Source organism: Pelophylax lessonae, assembly GCF_965119305.1.
Source record: "Pelophylax lessonae genome assembly, chromosome: 12".
Lineage (NCBI taxonomy): Eukaryota > Metazoa > Chordata > Amphibia > Anura > Ranidae > Pelophylax > Pelophylax lessonae.
Genome location: NC_138779.1, coordinates 63,034,880 through 63,050,610, shown reverse-complemented (window position 1 = coordinate 63,050,610; position 15,731 = coordinate 63,034,880). Strand labels below are relative to the sequence as shown.

Below are 15,731 nucleotides of genomic sequence, written 5' to 3'. Positions count from 1 at the left end.
CGACTGCTCACAGTATATTTACTGCGGCAGTCAGCCCCTCACAGGCAGAGCGACGTAGGTCTACGTCGCTAGCCTGTGAGGCTCTGGGGAGCAAGCGCGCGCCCGCGGAGGCACGCTCCCGTGCGGTCACGGACTCCCCCGCGCGGTCACGGACCCCCCCGCGCGTGTGACCGGCGGACCCGATGTCCGCCGGTCACTCGGCGATCGTCGGGGGAGAGGGAGAAAGTCAGGTGGCTTGTGTAAACAAGCCACCTGTCATTCTCCTCGGTGTAAAAACACTGATCACACGGTTCTACAATGTAGAACCGTTGATCAGTGTCCCTACAGCTCAAGCCACAGCCAATCACAGTAAGAATCACGCCCCTAGGGACACACACAGCACCTCCCTCTCAAATAAAGTTAACCCCTTCACTACCAGTGTATTTTTACAGTAACAGTGCATATGTATAGCACTGATTACTGTAGAAATGTCACTGGTAACCCCAAAAGTGTCAAAAATGTCAGTCAAGGGTCCGATCTGTCCGCCGCAATGTCGCAGTACCGCAAAAAAATCGCAGATCGCCGCCATTACGCGTTAAAAAAAAAATACAACAAAAATGACAAAAATCATTCCCTTTGTTAGTAAACGCGATAACTTTTGCGCAAACCAATAAAAATACGCTTTTTGTGATTTTTTTTTTACCAAACATAGGTAGCATAAAACAAATTGGCCGAAAATGTAAAAAAATTTTGATTTTTAAATTTTTTTGGGGGAATTTCATATGAAAAAAATTGAAAAATATTGTTATTTTTGCAAAATTGACGCTCTTTTTTTGTTTATAGCGCGTGATCAAAAAAATCGCACAGGTGATCAAATACCACCAAAAGAAAGCTCTGTTTGTGGGAAAAAAAGGACGTCAAATTCGTTTAGGTACAGCGTCGCACGACCGCGCAATTGTCCGTTAAAGTCACGCAGTGCCGAATCGCAAAATACCCCCTGGTCGTTTAGCAGCCAAATCCTCCGGAGCTTAAGTGGTTAAGGAACATTTTAATTGAGATATGCTTCAGTGAATGCTAACATCAAATCTCTGTTATTTAGGTATCTCATGTTATTCTTACTTATGGAACTCATTAGGTGGATGTCCTCTATATCTCCATTTTTTCGTGTTGCTTGAGTTTAACTTTTCCTCTACATTACAGCCAACAGTGCAATATCACACTTCATTTTTTTTGCGTACATCCATACCGTGTAGATACTGACATTGTTAGCTTTGAAGGCCTGGTTTGAGCAACATGACATGGTGGGCGCATTCAATATGAGGTTGATATGCAGGAATTTATTCATAATTCTGTCATTTTGAGTCTGGGCCCTGTTTGTTTCGTTTTTAGGTAACAACGTTGTTATTTTTAAGTGATGGGTGGCGGCATATGATTGCTACTTTTTTGTGGTGTTGTCTAATATGTTTCTCAAGTCCAACAAAGGAGTATATTCATATCTTTGACATTATGATTTGGAGTCCCTTGAATATCTACTTTACTTTGGGGGTACTTTCCCCATTTTTTCCTCTATACTAACCAACCACCAATAAAAGCTAAACACAATATTTTACCAAAAGATTGGACCCCAAATGTTACAAGGCAAAATGTGCTTATGAATGACAAATTTACATACAGGATTAACCACTTTCCAACCGCCAGCAATACATATACTGCGGCAGATTGGCTTTGTCCCGCGACACGACGTACAGTTACGTCGTTTTGCGGGACCACGTGCTTATTCGCCACAGGGGGATCTCTAGCTCACTCATCACCTCCTCCCATGCTCGCCTCCAGGACTTTTCCAGAGCCTCTCCAATCCTATGGAACTCCTTACCCTTATCTGTCCGATTATCCCCCACTCTATTAGCTTTTAGGCGATCTCTGAAAACCCTCCTCTTCAGAGAAGCCTATCCTACCAACCCCTAACAAATGTACCTCCTTTTCCCCATCAACCCATCCCCCACAGTTATTGCCTTTTGTTTCACTTGACCCTCCCTTCTAGATTGTAAGCTCTAACGAGCAGGGCCCTCTAATTCCTCCTGTTTTGAACTGTATTGTAACTGTATTGTCTTCCTTCACATTGTAAAGCGCTGCGCAAACTGTTGGCGCTATATAAATCCTGTATTATAATAATAATAATAATAATCAGCTGGTCCGGTGGCCACAATTGCCGTCGGGCTCCCCGCAGAGACAGAATGGCTGTTCTGTAATGAACACAGTGATCCTGTGTTCCTTTTATTTAGAAACACAGGTCTCTGTGTTCATTCAGTAAATACATACCCACCACAGTTAGAAAGCACCCCCTAGGGACACATTTAACCCTTTCATCGCCCCTAGTGTTAACCCCCTTCCCTGTCAGTGTAATCAGTACAGTAACTGTGCAGATTTTTAGCACTGATTACTGTAGTAATGTCACTGGTCCCCCCAAAAGTGTCAAAAATGTCAGTTAGGTGTCCAATCTGTCTGCCGCAATGTCGCAGTCTCGCTACAAATCGCTAATTGCCACCATTACTACTAAAAAATAAATAAATAAAAATGACATAAATCTTTCCCCTAGTTTGTTAACGCAATAACTTTTGTGCTAACCAATTAATATACACTTATTGGGATTTTTTATGTAGCAGAATACAAATTAGCCAAAATGATGAAAAAAATGTGATTTAAAAAAAAAAAAATTATTGGGAATGTTATATATATAGCAGAAAGTAAAAAATATTGTTTTTTTTCAGAATTGTCACTCTTTTTTGTTTAAAGCGCAAAAAATAAAAATCGCACAGGGGATCAAATACCACCAAAAGAAAGCTCTATTTGTGGGGAAAAAAAGACATCAATTTTATTTGGGTACAGCGTCGCACGACCACGCAATTGTCAGTTAAAGTAACGCAGTGTCGTATCGCAAAAATATGGCCTGGTCATTAAGGGGGAAAACCTTCTGGCCCAGAAGTTGTTAAAAAGGAACGCGAAGTTGTGAACCACCAGAACCGCTCTCCCAACAATGTACTGTCAGCATTCCTTCACATGCCCCCAAAATAAATAACAATGCTCCAATAGTACAGGTCAACCATTACTTAATTATAAATCTATAAGATATTACATTTACCTTGTGTTGGTGGTTGATGCATGCACATCTATGGAATCTAACTTTAAGTGTTTCAATTTAAAAGGATTTGATCTACAAAGTGCATTTGACCTCTGATTTATCTGGATTTCACTGTCTGGTGAGTTGCTATTTCTGTTCTATAGTGGAAGTCATGTTCCAGCAGTTGTGATTACAAATAGCTGCCATTTTTGAAAGTTTACTTTTATGGAATTCAAAAGCAAATGTGGCCTCTCTGTATGCTGCTATGCTTTTGTAATTTATTTTGTATCACACATATTTATCATTTATGATATTAGTGTAGATTTACCTAAAACCTATAGTAAAGTTCAAAGCTTTACACAGCTCTGCCACACAGCACAACCTTATCTGGCAGGATAGGAGACTTGATTTTTTCTGTCTGTTAGGGTTAACACTTACAGGTCTTGTCCCTCCCCTAGCCTATGAATGGACAGTAAAAGGAGAAGCAGCACACAAATGTGTTCATCCCTGTGTCACTCTGTCCCCCCCCTCTCCATATTTCTTGTCCGAATTAAGCAGAGCCATACACCTCCCTGGATCCTTGCGTTGCTTCTCTCTTTTCCAGTTGGAGCTCTGCTTCATAGAAGATTGCAAGGTGCTGATACCAGGTTACATTTAAGTACTTACACTGCTTGCATTAAAAAAAGTAAATTTAGTTATAAACTAGAGCAGGGTTTCAAACTCAATTGAATCGCAGGCTGCATCAGCGATATGGTTGCCCTCAAAGGGCCAGTTGAATCTGCAAGATTATATAGATTTATTCAAGGCTTTTTTTCTCAGAGAATATGTGCAGGAACTCAATCAAACCCCCCCCCCCCCCCCCGCGGCACAGTAGGAATCTTAAAGGACCAAAAAATACCAGGAGTGTGTTATGTGCAGAGTTCGGGAGTGTGCTATGTACGAAGTACGAAGTATAGATTTCAGGTGTGCGTCATGCACAGAGTGCAGTTTCATTCAGGGATACCCTATGCACAGGGTGCATAGTTCAGGGGTGTGATATGTACAGAGTTCAGGAGTGAGCAACATATAGAGTGCAGAGTTCAGAGGTGCTCTACGTACGGTGTGTAGGGTTCAGAGTTGCGCTATGTACAGAGTGCTGGGTTGAGGAGTGCACTTCATACATATTGCAGGGTTTAGGAGTGCGCTACATACAGGGGTGTGCTATGCACAGTGTGCAGATTTAAGCTCTCTTTCACAGGCTGTCCACATCTCACTTCCACCCCTTCTCGGCTCTGACCTCTGAACCACTCTCCTCATTCCCCACCTCTGCATACATCTCCCTCCACAGCCCTCATTTCTAACCCCCCCCCCCCAAAGCTTTCTCTCATTTCACCTACCTGGCCCAGCTCTAGTACCGCCCAGCAGTGTAGGTGGTTTTTGCCTCTTTCTCTCACTTGCAGGGAGATCACTGGTTGGTATCTGTGCACTTTGGGGATGGGGATCACAGTGCAGCTTACCATGTGATGACCCATCTCACACTGAACCTGCATCTCTCTTGTCCCCACTGTTAGTGCAGGGCAGACAGGGATCTGTGAGAGCTGCCGAGAGGACAGCTGTCCTTGAAAAACCAAAAGGTTTCAGTGTTTACAACTGACAGTGGTGAGCAGGGAGCAGAGGACGAGAGCCAGAGGTGACGGAACAGAGTTCTGCCACGTTTCAGCTGAAAAAAAAACCCTGGGTACAAGGGCCACATGAAATAGCCAGACGAGCCTTGTGTTTGACCTGTGTGACGAACGCCCATTTGCTGGGACGTTCGCCACGGGCTACTGGAGGAGTGTGGAGGCCTGCCTCCTGCCCACGGACTATGGGCCCTGGCTTGTGCGGCTCTGTGTGGGGGTGTATGCTGGGGGACCTTTGGAGCACTGTTGCTTTGAATTCAAGTCCATGTCACCTCAAGAGACACAGACTCTGGGCCTAAGCTGCCTATTACAACAAAGTACTTCACACAAGGAGAGACTAAACAGACTAAACAGATGCAAATGACATAAGACTCTACTGTGGGGATGTGTATTGACACTTATAATAAGGTGTGTTGAAAACGGAGATGGGCAGTCTGCGAGCCTATGTCTTCTGCTTTCATCTGTTTAGAGGTGGTGTGTGTTCACACTTCTAGGAATGAATATTCGGCTATGTTTTGGGCTTGTTGTTTATTGAGTCAATTATTATAATGCTAATCCTGTCTGAGCCTGCAGTGTCATTCACCTATTGTTTCTGTCCAGATGGTCAGGTATGTTAATTATGTTCTGTATACAATACATTTGCATATGATGTAATCAAGCACCTAAGACATTGGAAGTGAGTTGTTGAATAAAGAGCCTTGGGTTTACCCTTCATCGAGCTTAGGCTGATGTGTGGGGGGAATTGGGAGCCATAGTCACTGCATCACGTGGGATTCGGGAGACCTAAGACGGAAATACTTGGTCGAAGTATTGGGGGACCGTTACAACCTGTATAAAGAGACAATACAGAGTTTCTTTAACCTATATCTTAGACATTATCATCTTTGTTAAGTATGACAGCAACAATGCCCAGTAGTATTTACAATGCCAATCCAAAGCCTACATTAAAAAGTCATGGGGAAGTGATTGTATAAATGGTATGTTTCATGGTCATAATAGGGGTTGACTACAATGCCTAGGTATCACTGGTTATCTTCTAGGTAAGAGCCACTGATATAAAGCCCTGAAATCATAGTGATTGAACTAAATCATACAAAGTGTATTTTGTGCATCATCAATTGTTTTATACCAAATCTGATAACTGTTTTGTATTTCAGATCTAGATAAATCAAGAAAGCAACAATGTAGTGCCCGGAAGATTCTGATCCTCCTTTTTGCTGCTGGAGTTGTCACAGGGACAGCTGTGGGAGTTTACATACTAGGTATACTTATTATATAACACATTTTAGTTTGTGGTGGTTGCCAAGTAGACAGCAAACACCAGATAAATCTTGATGATAATGGTTACCTTTTTCCATACACATATGCAGTCCTATTTGGTGCATAATTAGCTATAGCAGGTACTGTATACTAAACAATATACACTATATTGTCAAAAGTATTGGGAGGCCTGACTTTACACGCACATGAACTTTAATGGCATCCCAGCCTTAGTCCGTAGGGTTCAATATTGAGTTGTCCCACCCTTTGCAGCTATAACAGCTTCAACCCTTCTGGGAAGCTGTCCATAAGGTTTAGGAGTGTGTCTATAGGAATTCTTGACCATTCTTCCAGAAGCTCATCTTTGAGGTAAGGCACTGTTGTTGAAAGAGAAGGCCTGGTTCCCAGTCTCCACTCTAATTCATCCCAAAGGTGTTTTATTGGGTTGTATAAAGGTGTGTGTTCAGGTATGTGTAAAGGCAGGCAACCCATTACTTTTGACACTATAGTGTATATATATCCAATGATTAATGATTATGGATAATTAATAAACAATTTGTAGTCTTTTTGGTTAACTTGTTTTGAATTATTGCTTCCTAATCCCGCTGCAAACATATTGAAGAGCCCTGTTTAACCAAACAGGAATTCCAAAAATTATAAAAATAACATACAGCATTATGAGTAATAAATGAAAACAACTAAATACTATCAACAATAATTAACAACAAATAATATAACAACTCTTATTGATCTTTATATATAATCAACATATTTTAAAGTGACCAGCGCAACATAACAAAAAATATAGGGATTGGCTTTTCACCCATTCGACAAACATCCGAATTATATGGGCGTTCAGCTGTTTGTTCGGCCTGATGAATGACCACAATGCACTGCGCCACTGCACAGTGCATTGGAAGCCCTGATTGGCTGAATCAATGAAAGCTTTGCCCAATCGAGGCACAGAGCACTGTCCAGAGCATCCAATCATGGCTCATTGATCGTAGTCCCACGCCACACTATAAAAGTATTCTTTCAATAGTGGCCATTTGTAGTGTGATATTGGTGTAGAGAGAGATAGAACAGGGCTCTGTCCAATGCTACTAGAGAGTTAGAGTGCTATAGTGTGCCATTCTGATTCTATTGTCAGTGTAGAACAGCGATGGCAAACCTTGGCAGCCCAGATGTTTTGGAACTACATTTCCCATGATGCTCGTGCACTCTGCAGTGTTGAGGAGTATTATGGGAAATGTAGTTCCAAAACATCTGGGGTGCCAAGGTTCACCATCACTGGTGTAGAATATCAGTTTAGAGTGAATCTAGTGATAGTTCAGTCAGTGTGAGTGAAGTTAACATTAATTTTTACTTTAGTGTGAATCTAATGATAGTTCAGTGAGTGTAGTGAGTGACCATTCGTTTTTACCTTAGTGTCAGTTTGTTTTGTCAGGGCAGGTTTACTGCATTATAGTTCAGTGCATTAGTGCATGTTTAGCGCAGTATATTTCAGTGCGTTATGTGCCATTTAACGCAGTATATTTTTGTGCGTAGTGCACATTTAATGCAGCTTTTTTATGTACGTTACTGCATGTTTAACGCAATATATTTCAGTGCATTATGTGTACCGTTTAACACAGTATATTTCTGTGCCTTAGTGCACATTTAACTCAGTATATTACTGTGCTTTAATGCACGTTTAACACAATATATTTCAGCGTGTTACATGCCGTTTAATGCAGTATATTTCTGTGCGTTAGTGCACGTTAAACTCAGTATATTTTCATGCGTTACGTGGTATTTAACGCAATATATCTCTGTGTATTAGTGAAGTTTTACTGCAGAATATTTTAGTGTGTCGGTGAAGTGTGTCTGTGTAGTGTTAAAGTGCACCAAACACCACTTTCCATCAATTAAAGTGCATCCACGTACACATTTCCACATCTTTGTTACATTTTGGTTATAAGCACCTTTCCATTATGTATGGGAGTTCAACAAGGAGAGGCAGGCGTTCCCATGGCACTGTGCGGGGGCCAGCAGCATATGTGTCCACAGGCAAAGGTGGACGTGGTCAGTCCTCAGGCAGGGTATCATTCCCTCTGTTTAGTGATGTTACCCATGCTATCCAACCACAGCATGCAGAGGAGGTGGCTCCCCATCCTCCTCATCCTCCGTCACCCAAGCAGAGGATAGTGCGCAGTCCACTGCAGCTGCCAGAGTGGCTAAATCTGCCTCCTTGTCGACAGCTATTCCTACCATAGACCTAGTATCAGGCATAGAGGAGTCAGCTGAATTATTTGAACACAACATCAGCCACTTTCTCCTTGACAATTCACAGTCATTACTTGATTCAGATGTTGGTTCTGAGGTTGATGAAGGTAGGAACATGAGCCTTCAGAGAGAGGAAAACGCTGGTACACAAATTGGCAGTCATGCTCCCCCAGCCGCAGCATATTGCCAAGTTGTCTCCAGTGGTAATGAGGATGGAGGAGATGATGATGAGGTCACTAATGCGACTTGGGTGCTGGATAGAGCAGAGGAGGAACGTGAGGGTGAGGCACAACCCCAACGAGGCAGCCATCATGGAAGAGTAGAGAGCAGCCACCCTATTCCATTACAATGTGGAGCAGTTATCACACGGCACCCTTCCCACAGCTCAGCTGTCTGGGCCTTTTTTAGCACATGTGCAGTCGATTGCACTGTTGCATGCAGTTTGCAAACGTTGTCTCAAGCACATCAAGCTTGGCAAAATCACCAGCCATTTGGGTACCACATTCTTGACAAGTCATTTAACCTCCCACCACTCAGCTCCTTGGCAAGAGCACCTGAAAGCCACACAAAAGGGATGCAATTCTGTTCTTCCCCCTTACCTCAGTCTAACCCACTATACCTCATGAACTCTCAGCAGCCTCCACTGACAGGGATGATGGTATAGCGCAGTGTGTCCCAGGTCCGTGCAGCACATCTGCCAGTAGCACACCACCAGCTGTAGACTATAGCTGGCAAATTTCTCTGCCCCATCTGCTGGAGTGAAAAAAAAATACAGTCACTGCCACCCACATGGTCAGTGTCTCAATGCAAGCTTGTCAAAGCTGCTGGCTTTACAACTTCTGCCTTTCCATCTGGTGGATTCTGCCCCTTCCGTGAATTTGCAGAATGTGCTGTACCACAATGGCAGGTTCCCAGTCGGTATTTCTTTTCATGTAAGGCCATTCCAACTCTGTACCATCACGTGGAAGACAATGTTGTGGCATAGTTGCGCAAGGCAGTCAGCTGTAAAGTCCATGTTACTGCTGACACGTGGTCCAGCAAGGATGGTCAGGGACGCTATATTTCATTCACAGAACACTGAGTAATTCTGCTTGCAAGTTGGAAGGATGCAGGACAGGGCTCAGTGCTTCAGCCTTTTGTTCTGCTATGTCTCCATACAGCTAGTGGTGATGATTGAGATTTTTCAGCTCTACCCCCTCCCCCTCCTCCTCCTTCTCCTCTGCTAAATTGTCCTATGAACCACAAGTACCCCTTTAAGCATTAAAGGGGCTATTCAATGAGTCAAGCTAAAAGGTGCTATACAGCAAAGGGCCATCAATGAGTGCCTGTGAGTATGCTTTAGGCCGACTCAGATTTTTTTTCCCCACGCCAATGGGTGATGATAAAGGATGCATGCACTGTACTGTCATCATTTGAGGAGGCCACAATGATATTGAGCCATAAAAATCCATGCATCAGTGACACAATCCCAGTTGTGTTCTTGCTGGAGCACACTCTGCATGGCATTATGGACAGGACACTCAAGACAGAGCAGCGGAAGGAAGGAGGAGGAGGAGGACTTACTTTCCTCTCAAGGCCTGCTTTATGCAAACACCATTCTTCCTATGCCACAGAACGCACAAGAGGAAAGGTAGGAGGAAGATTCTGGCAGTTTTGGAAGAATTGAAGCAGAGGAAGACATACGTCAACCCTCGACAGATTGTTTTCCATCCCCAGAACCCTTGGGAGTAGTATGTGGCTAAGAAGGAGGCAATTCCAGATACTGTAATTCCCAGTGACCCAGAGGAGTCTGCTTCTCATGCCTCCGAAAAATTTGTGGTGCATGGGCTCCCTCATGCTTCAAGGCGTACGAAAGGACCCAAGAATAGGTAGCATCAAGGAGAAGGATTACTACTGGTTGGCAACCCTCCTTGACCACCATTAGAAGGGGAAAGTCTCAGAACTCATCCCGTCCCCACAGAAGGCGCAGAAGATGAACTCTCTTGAGGACACTTTAAAGAGGAGAATATCTAATGCTTTTCCCGACTAGGTTACAGTGTCATGGAAAACATAGTTTTGAGGCTTCTGTTGGTCAAGAGAGGAGCGGCAAAGAAGGGTGGCGCCTAAGTGATGCATTTCACAATTATTTTAGTCTCCGCTGCCCAGGGCTTTCAGCTTTCATGTCCCATTGGCAGCCTCTGCATCATATGGTGGACGAATATCTAGGGGCGGAAACAGAGATGGAGAGCTTTCCAGTTTACTATCCATTACTGGGTCATGACAATAGACCACTGGCCAGGTCTTGCCCAGTATTCAATTGAGCTGCTGGGCTGCCCTGCATCCAGCGTGCTTTCCAGTGCTGCTGGAGGTTTTATTACTGATAATAGAATGCGTCTATCCACAGACTCCGGGGATCGTCTGACATTTATCAAAATTAATCAGTCCTGGATTACCAGCAGCTATGAAGCCCCTGATGCTGATGTCACTGATTAAGTGTTTTTGGGATGTGGAATCTCTGCAAGACTTCTAGGCTGCCTAGTGTTGTGAGTGTTGATTTTATCTGAACTACATTTTTTTGGTGTAGGTTTCATGGGCACAATTAACACCCAAAGACCAATTTTTCCGCACCTGTTTTTTGACAGCAAGGCCAATTCTTACTTTCATCAAGAGTACCTCTATAGGGTTACCATGTAAAGGCACCACAGACACCTAAAGGCAAATTTTTCCGCACCTGTGTGGCAGGTGCATATCATTTCAATTTTTGACAGCAAGGCAATTCGTGCTTTCATCAAGAGTACCTCTATAGAGTTACGGTGTGAAGGCGCCTTCGACACCCAAAAACCAATTGTTCCACACCTGTTACTTCTATCCAAAGTCTGTGGAAGACACCAGAATTTATCCAAAGAATCTTTAATCTTGTTCCCAGTGATCTACATTGGGCCTCATCATACAGACTGGCTCCCCAAGCCGTTAACAAAATAAAGCTTGCAGGGAAAATATATTTTTTTGGCTTTCTTTCACTTTAGGCATCAGTAAATCACTGCTCATTTAAAAATTACTTTTTTACAACATTTTTCATTGATACGTGTCCCCCAAGGCAGTACCCAGACCCCATAACCATTGTACGTCCAATTACTTGCATATAAGTCTTCAAAATGGGCTCTATTGATTTTTTCAGTTTGGTTCCCATGGACTTCAATGGGGTTCGTTATTCGGTTCCAAACTTTCGCAATGTTCAAAAGTTTTTGTGCGAACTGAACAGGGTGTTGTTCGGCCCATCCCTAAAAAAATATATCACTCCATTCCAGCATATGTGCAACATAAGAGAATATATTATTTCATTCTACCTTTTGGGAAGAAATAAATGATTAAAGTCCAAAATAAATATCCAACCTGTGCAACAACTTTTAGTGTTCAAAAACACTCTCAGTGTTATTCCATCTCGAAATTAATGCCAGTATCAAACTGGGATTGTGTAAATGGTAATTTCGGACCTGGAGCAACAAAAAGTGCAAACGACCCACTCATGAAAATAAGAAGTCTCCTAATCTGGTGAGTGCTCGCTGTATGTTGTTTATTAAATATTATAGATAGCAAGGTGATATCTAATACAACACTTAGTAGGACTTGCAGAGAGAAGAAGGGCGTGAGGACTGTGTGTGCATTTAACAGTTTGTTACCCCAACACTTCATATTTCTGATATATGTCTGCTGCTACCCTGTACTTGTATGAGAAAGTACCCTGTTCTCTTTGTATTGCTTTCTTTTACGTGAAATATCTGGCGTTCCTGCCATCTTTCCTATTAAAAACTTTCCTATTAAAAACTGACCACACTAAGTAGGAGAGCACACCGTTCTCTAGCTGTGCTTGGAACTCAGCCTGCTCTCCTCCACTGATCAGACTTGTCCTGACATGTCCCCCTGCACAACCATTCACTGGGAAGCTCAGTGTGCTGCTGTTTCTCTGCCCCCCCCCCCGGGCTCTTATGCGCCTGAGAACAGAGGGAATGTGATCACTTATAAGAAAAGGGGAGAAAAGGTATTTATAATGTTTTTTTATATCTATACAAAAATATTTTGCCTTTCATTTCTATTTTGAATTGAATGGGTTGTTTTACAAGGTGATCATTTACAATCATTTTAAGCAAAGTAAACAAGCTTCAAACAGGCATGAAATAGTCCAAGTTACTAAAATTGTTCATAAACTGGTCATATAAGACCTCTTGCACAGCTTGAAAAAGCGCAGTACAGCTTTTTTCTATACTGAGCTAAAATACAGACCATTAATTATAATTTGCCTGTGCACACAGGCACGTAATTAAGCGCCATGCATTCTTCAGTAAAAAAAAATAGAAAAATCTGCATTTTTGGTGAGTAATTTACGCCTTATGCACGCAAATAGGCGCAATTGCACACAAATGTGTGCAGATGCCAATTTACAAACTATACAGAACAAGAACGCAGAAATACGTTTTTGCACATTCGCATTTGCGTGAAAATACGTGAAAAAAAAATATAAAAAATGTCTGAAAAAGTAGATGCTTAAATAGGAGTATCATGTCCAAGAGGCCCAAAACAGCAAACAAACATTACCTTCCCATCAGTGCTACAAGACAATTGCATAACACAATAATAAAAGTAGAATTTGGCATTTAAATATGAATCTATTTGATTATAAACAATGTGTTAATAAAATGATGCAGTTTTAATTACATGTGGTTTATATTCAAAATCTATGCATATTTAGATGTAAAGTTTTACTTTTGTGACTAGTTTCTGTAATTGTCTTGTTGCCCTGATGGAGTGTTCTGGCCTATGAACAATTGCACAATTATAAATAAAATAAAGCAGTATTAAACCCAGAAGCAAACATTTATATAATTGCAGCTTACCAATTCTTAGCTTTAATGGCTGTGTTGGTTTTCTTTTTTTGGGGATTTTTTTATTTTCATCTGTTGATCCAACCAGTAAGTCAGTGGTTTTGCAAAAGAACAAGTTCTCTTGCTGATTGTATGCATTAGTATAAGACAAACTATTTAATGCTGACAGGGGTGATTACAATAATCAGCATAAAAAGCTTTATCCTAAAAGGAAAAGACTGTTGCTGTAGCTGATTATAAAGTGTTAATTGGAGTTTGGCTTCAAGTTGTTAGTGTATCTAAATCTGCTAGTACATCTACCAATCTAACAGTCCACTTCCCCCACCCAGACTGACAATACTGCTCTCCAAAGGTGCCCCTGTGCTCTTTTTTCCAGAGTGGTGCCTGTATATTACAGGAGGCATGACGTGCCAGATCACCAGGTGAAAACAGAGGGGAAAAAGCCTAAAAAAGTAAACGAATGCAGCCGCCACATCCAATGATTGGTAAACTGCGATATATTACATTTTTGATTTGGGTTTAACAGGGTTTAAGAAATCTTGGATTATTTAATTTCTTTTTTTGTCTGGCACTTCTGTATTTCTTATGGCTTGAGTAACCACATAGGAAATGCATGTAAACTGGCTCCCAGTCTACTAGATAAGTGACTCTAATAAAATGTTAGTCTACTGCAACTGGATGCCCCATTTTTTAAATCCATACTATTTCTAATCATTTTTAACAATGTAGTAGCCCATAAACCTATCCTGGTAAATGATGGTTACTTGTACCCTTATTTACGCACAGCTCTCTTTCTAGGCACAATATAATATACATTGGAAGAGGCAGGTTAGAAATCATAGAATTATATGACAGGAGCAGCTTTAGCAATGTTGCAATATTTCTGGAGTAGCATTAGAGGTTCAATAAAAGGCTTGAATTGTTGTATTAAAGTGTTACTAAACCCAGGAGCCTGCATTCACTATATCTGGTCTCCCACAGTACACAGAACATGGAAATACAATTATTTTAGTAAATATAAACTGATAAATACCTTTTCTCATCAGCAGTATATAGCAGTCTTGTGACTTCTATCTGTGTCTGGTTAAAGCTTGTAAAAGGAGTTTTCATTCTCCCATGATTGTCCTATGAGAATGCAGGACCCCTGCCCTCCTGTCTGGACAGTGCTGATTGGCCCTGTGCTGATCACATGCACTCTCCCAAGAAAAAAAATCTCTAGCAATACTCACCAAACTGAGCATGTGCAGCTTGCCCCCTAACCTCTATACTATTAGGAGATGGATTGGGACTCTGAAAGAAGGGGAGGATCAGAGAAGACAGGATTAAACAGCCTTTTTACACAATATGGACAATTAACCGCTTAGGTTCCACAGTGAGTGTAACAAGCACGATTTACTGCATATAAACACTGATTTTACTGTTGTGGGTTTAGCAACACTTTTAATTTCCCTTGTATAACCTCTTTTACATAATTTACATTCGCTAGTCCATCATTTGCCAGTAATTAGTGAAAGGTATTTGTTTTACTTCTCCCCACCAATCCCTGCCGTCTAAAGTCCCAGAACTTACGAACAGAATCCTCCTAAAATTAACAAGCACTTTGCAGAATTCCCCCTGTGCGTGAGAAATAAATATAAAATATGAACTAATAAGGAGCTCTGCAAGCACATTATGCAAACTCCCGTTGAGAATAAAATATTCATAAAGAAAGAAATTAAATCATAAGGCTTTTTATGGCTTCTATACATTTCTTCTATGTGAAACCCATGAAACTGCACTGCAGGCAAAATGCGCTACTATAAAGTATAAAATATACCACATTAGGAAACTTTGGTGATGAGGATATATATATTTACAGCATTGCATAAGAACGTTGTATGAAATTGCTTAAAATCGAAAACTGTTTGAAATGGGGAATTCTCATTCCATCAGCATTAGGTTGTATGATAGCTTGTTATTCAGAGATCTATGTCTGCCAATGCCCATACATTTAATTTAAAGGAGAGAACAGGTTTTTAATAGTCCCCAGTCTACCACTTGATGCACTGCAGCCAGACACAGCTCATGCTATTACCAAAATGCAATGAACTGTGCTAAAGTAAACAAATATGGATGAAGATGCAGAATATGAATGAGTTTGAAGAGTATATACAATATATAAGCCCTGATAGCAGCTTTTAGTTAAAGCGGCCCTCGATATTAAACTAAATCTTTCCCTGCCTCCTCCCCCTTCCCTCTCTTGCGGTAGGACATCATTTTTTAATTTTATAATTTAAAAAAAAAAAATATATATATATATATATATATATATATATATTGTGGTTCAAAGCAGTCACCTAGGCAGACCGTCCTGTAGCACATCTGCCCAGGCACAGGTTTCATCTGCATGCATGACTTTTCCCCATGCAAAGGGTATTATGGGAAATCCAAAACATTTGCCATTTTCGCGCACAAGAGGAAAATCTCCGAAGTGTATGCACAAGTGCCGAAGGGCTCTGCCGGCATACGACTGCCGGGCACAGCCCTTTTGTATTTCTGTGCATGTGCCATAATGGCGGCCCCTAAGGGAGCAGAGTCTAAATGAGACTGAAG

General features: G+C 41.6%; 1 protein-coding gene across 3 annotated transcripts in view; it reads left to right on the top strand.

The window, feature by feature from the left end:
* The window catches only part of TMPRSS5 (transmembrane serine protease 5), a 111,512-nt gene that overhangs the window by 19,610 nt on the left and 76,171 nt on the right, over window positions 1-15,731 (top strand). For 2 of the 3 annotated variants that reach the window (XM_082274230.1, XM_082274229.1), the window contains exon 3: window positions 5,913-6,017. The exons of the other annotated variant lie outside the window; for it this stretch is intronic. In XM_082274230.1, the coding sequence (XP_082130356.1) occupies window positions 5,913-6,017 (105 nt within the window). The remainder of the gene's footprint in view (window positions 1-5,912; window positions 6,018-15,731) is intronic. 3 annotated transcript variants of the gene reach the window in all.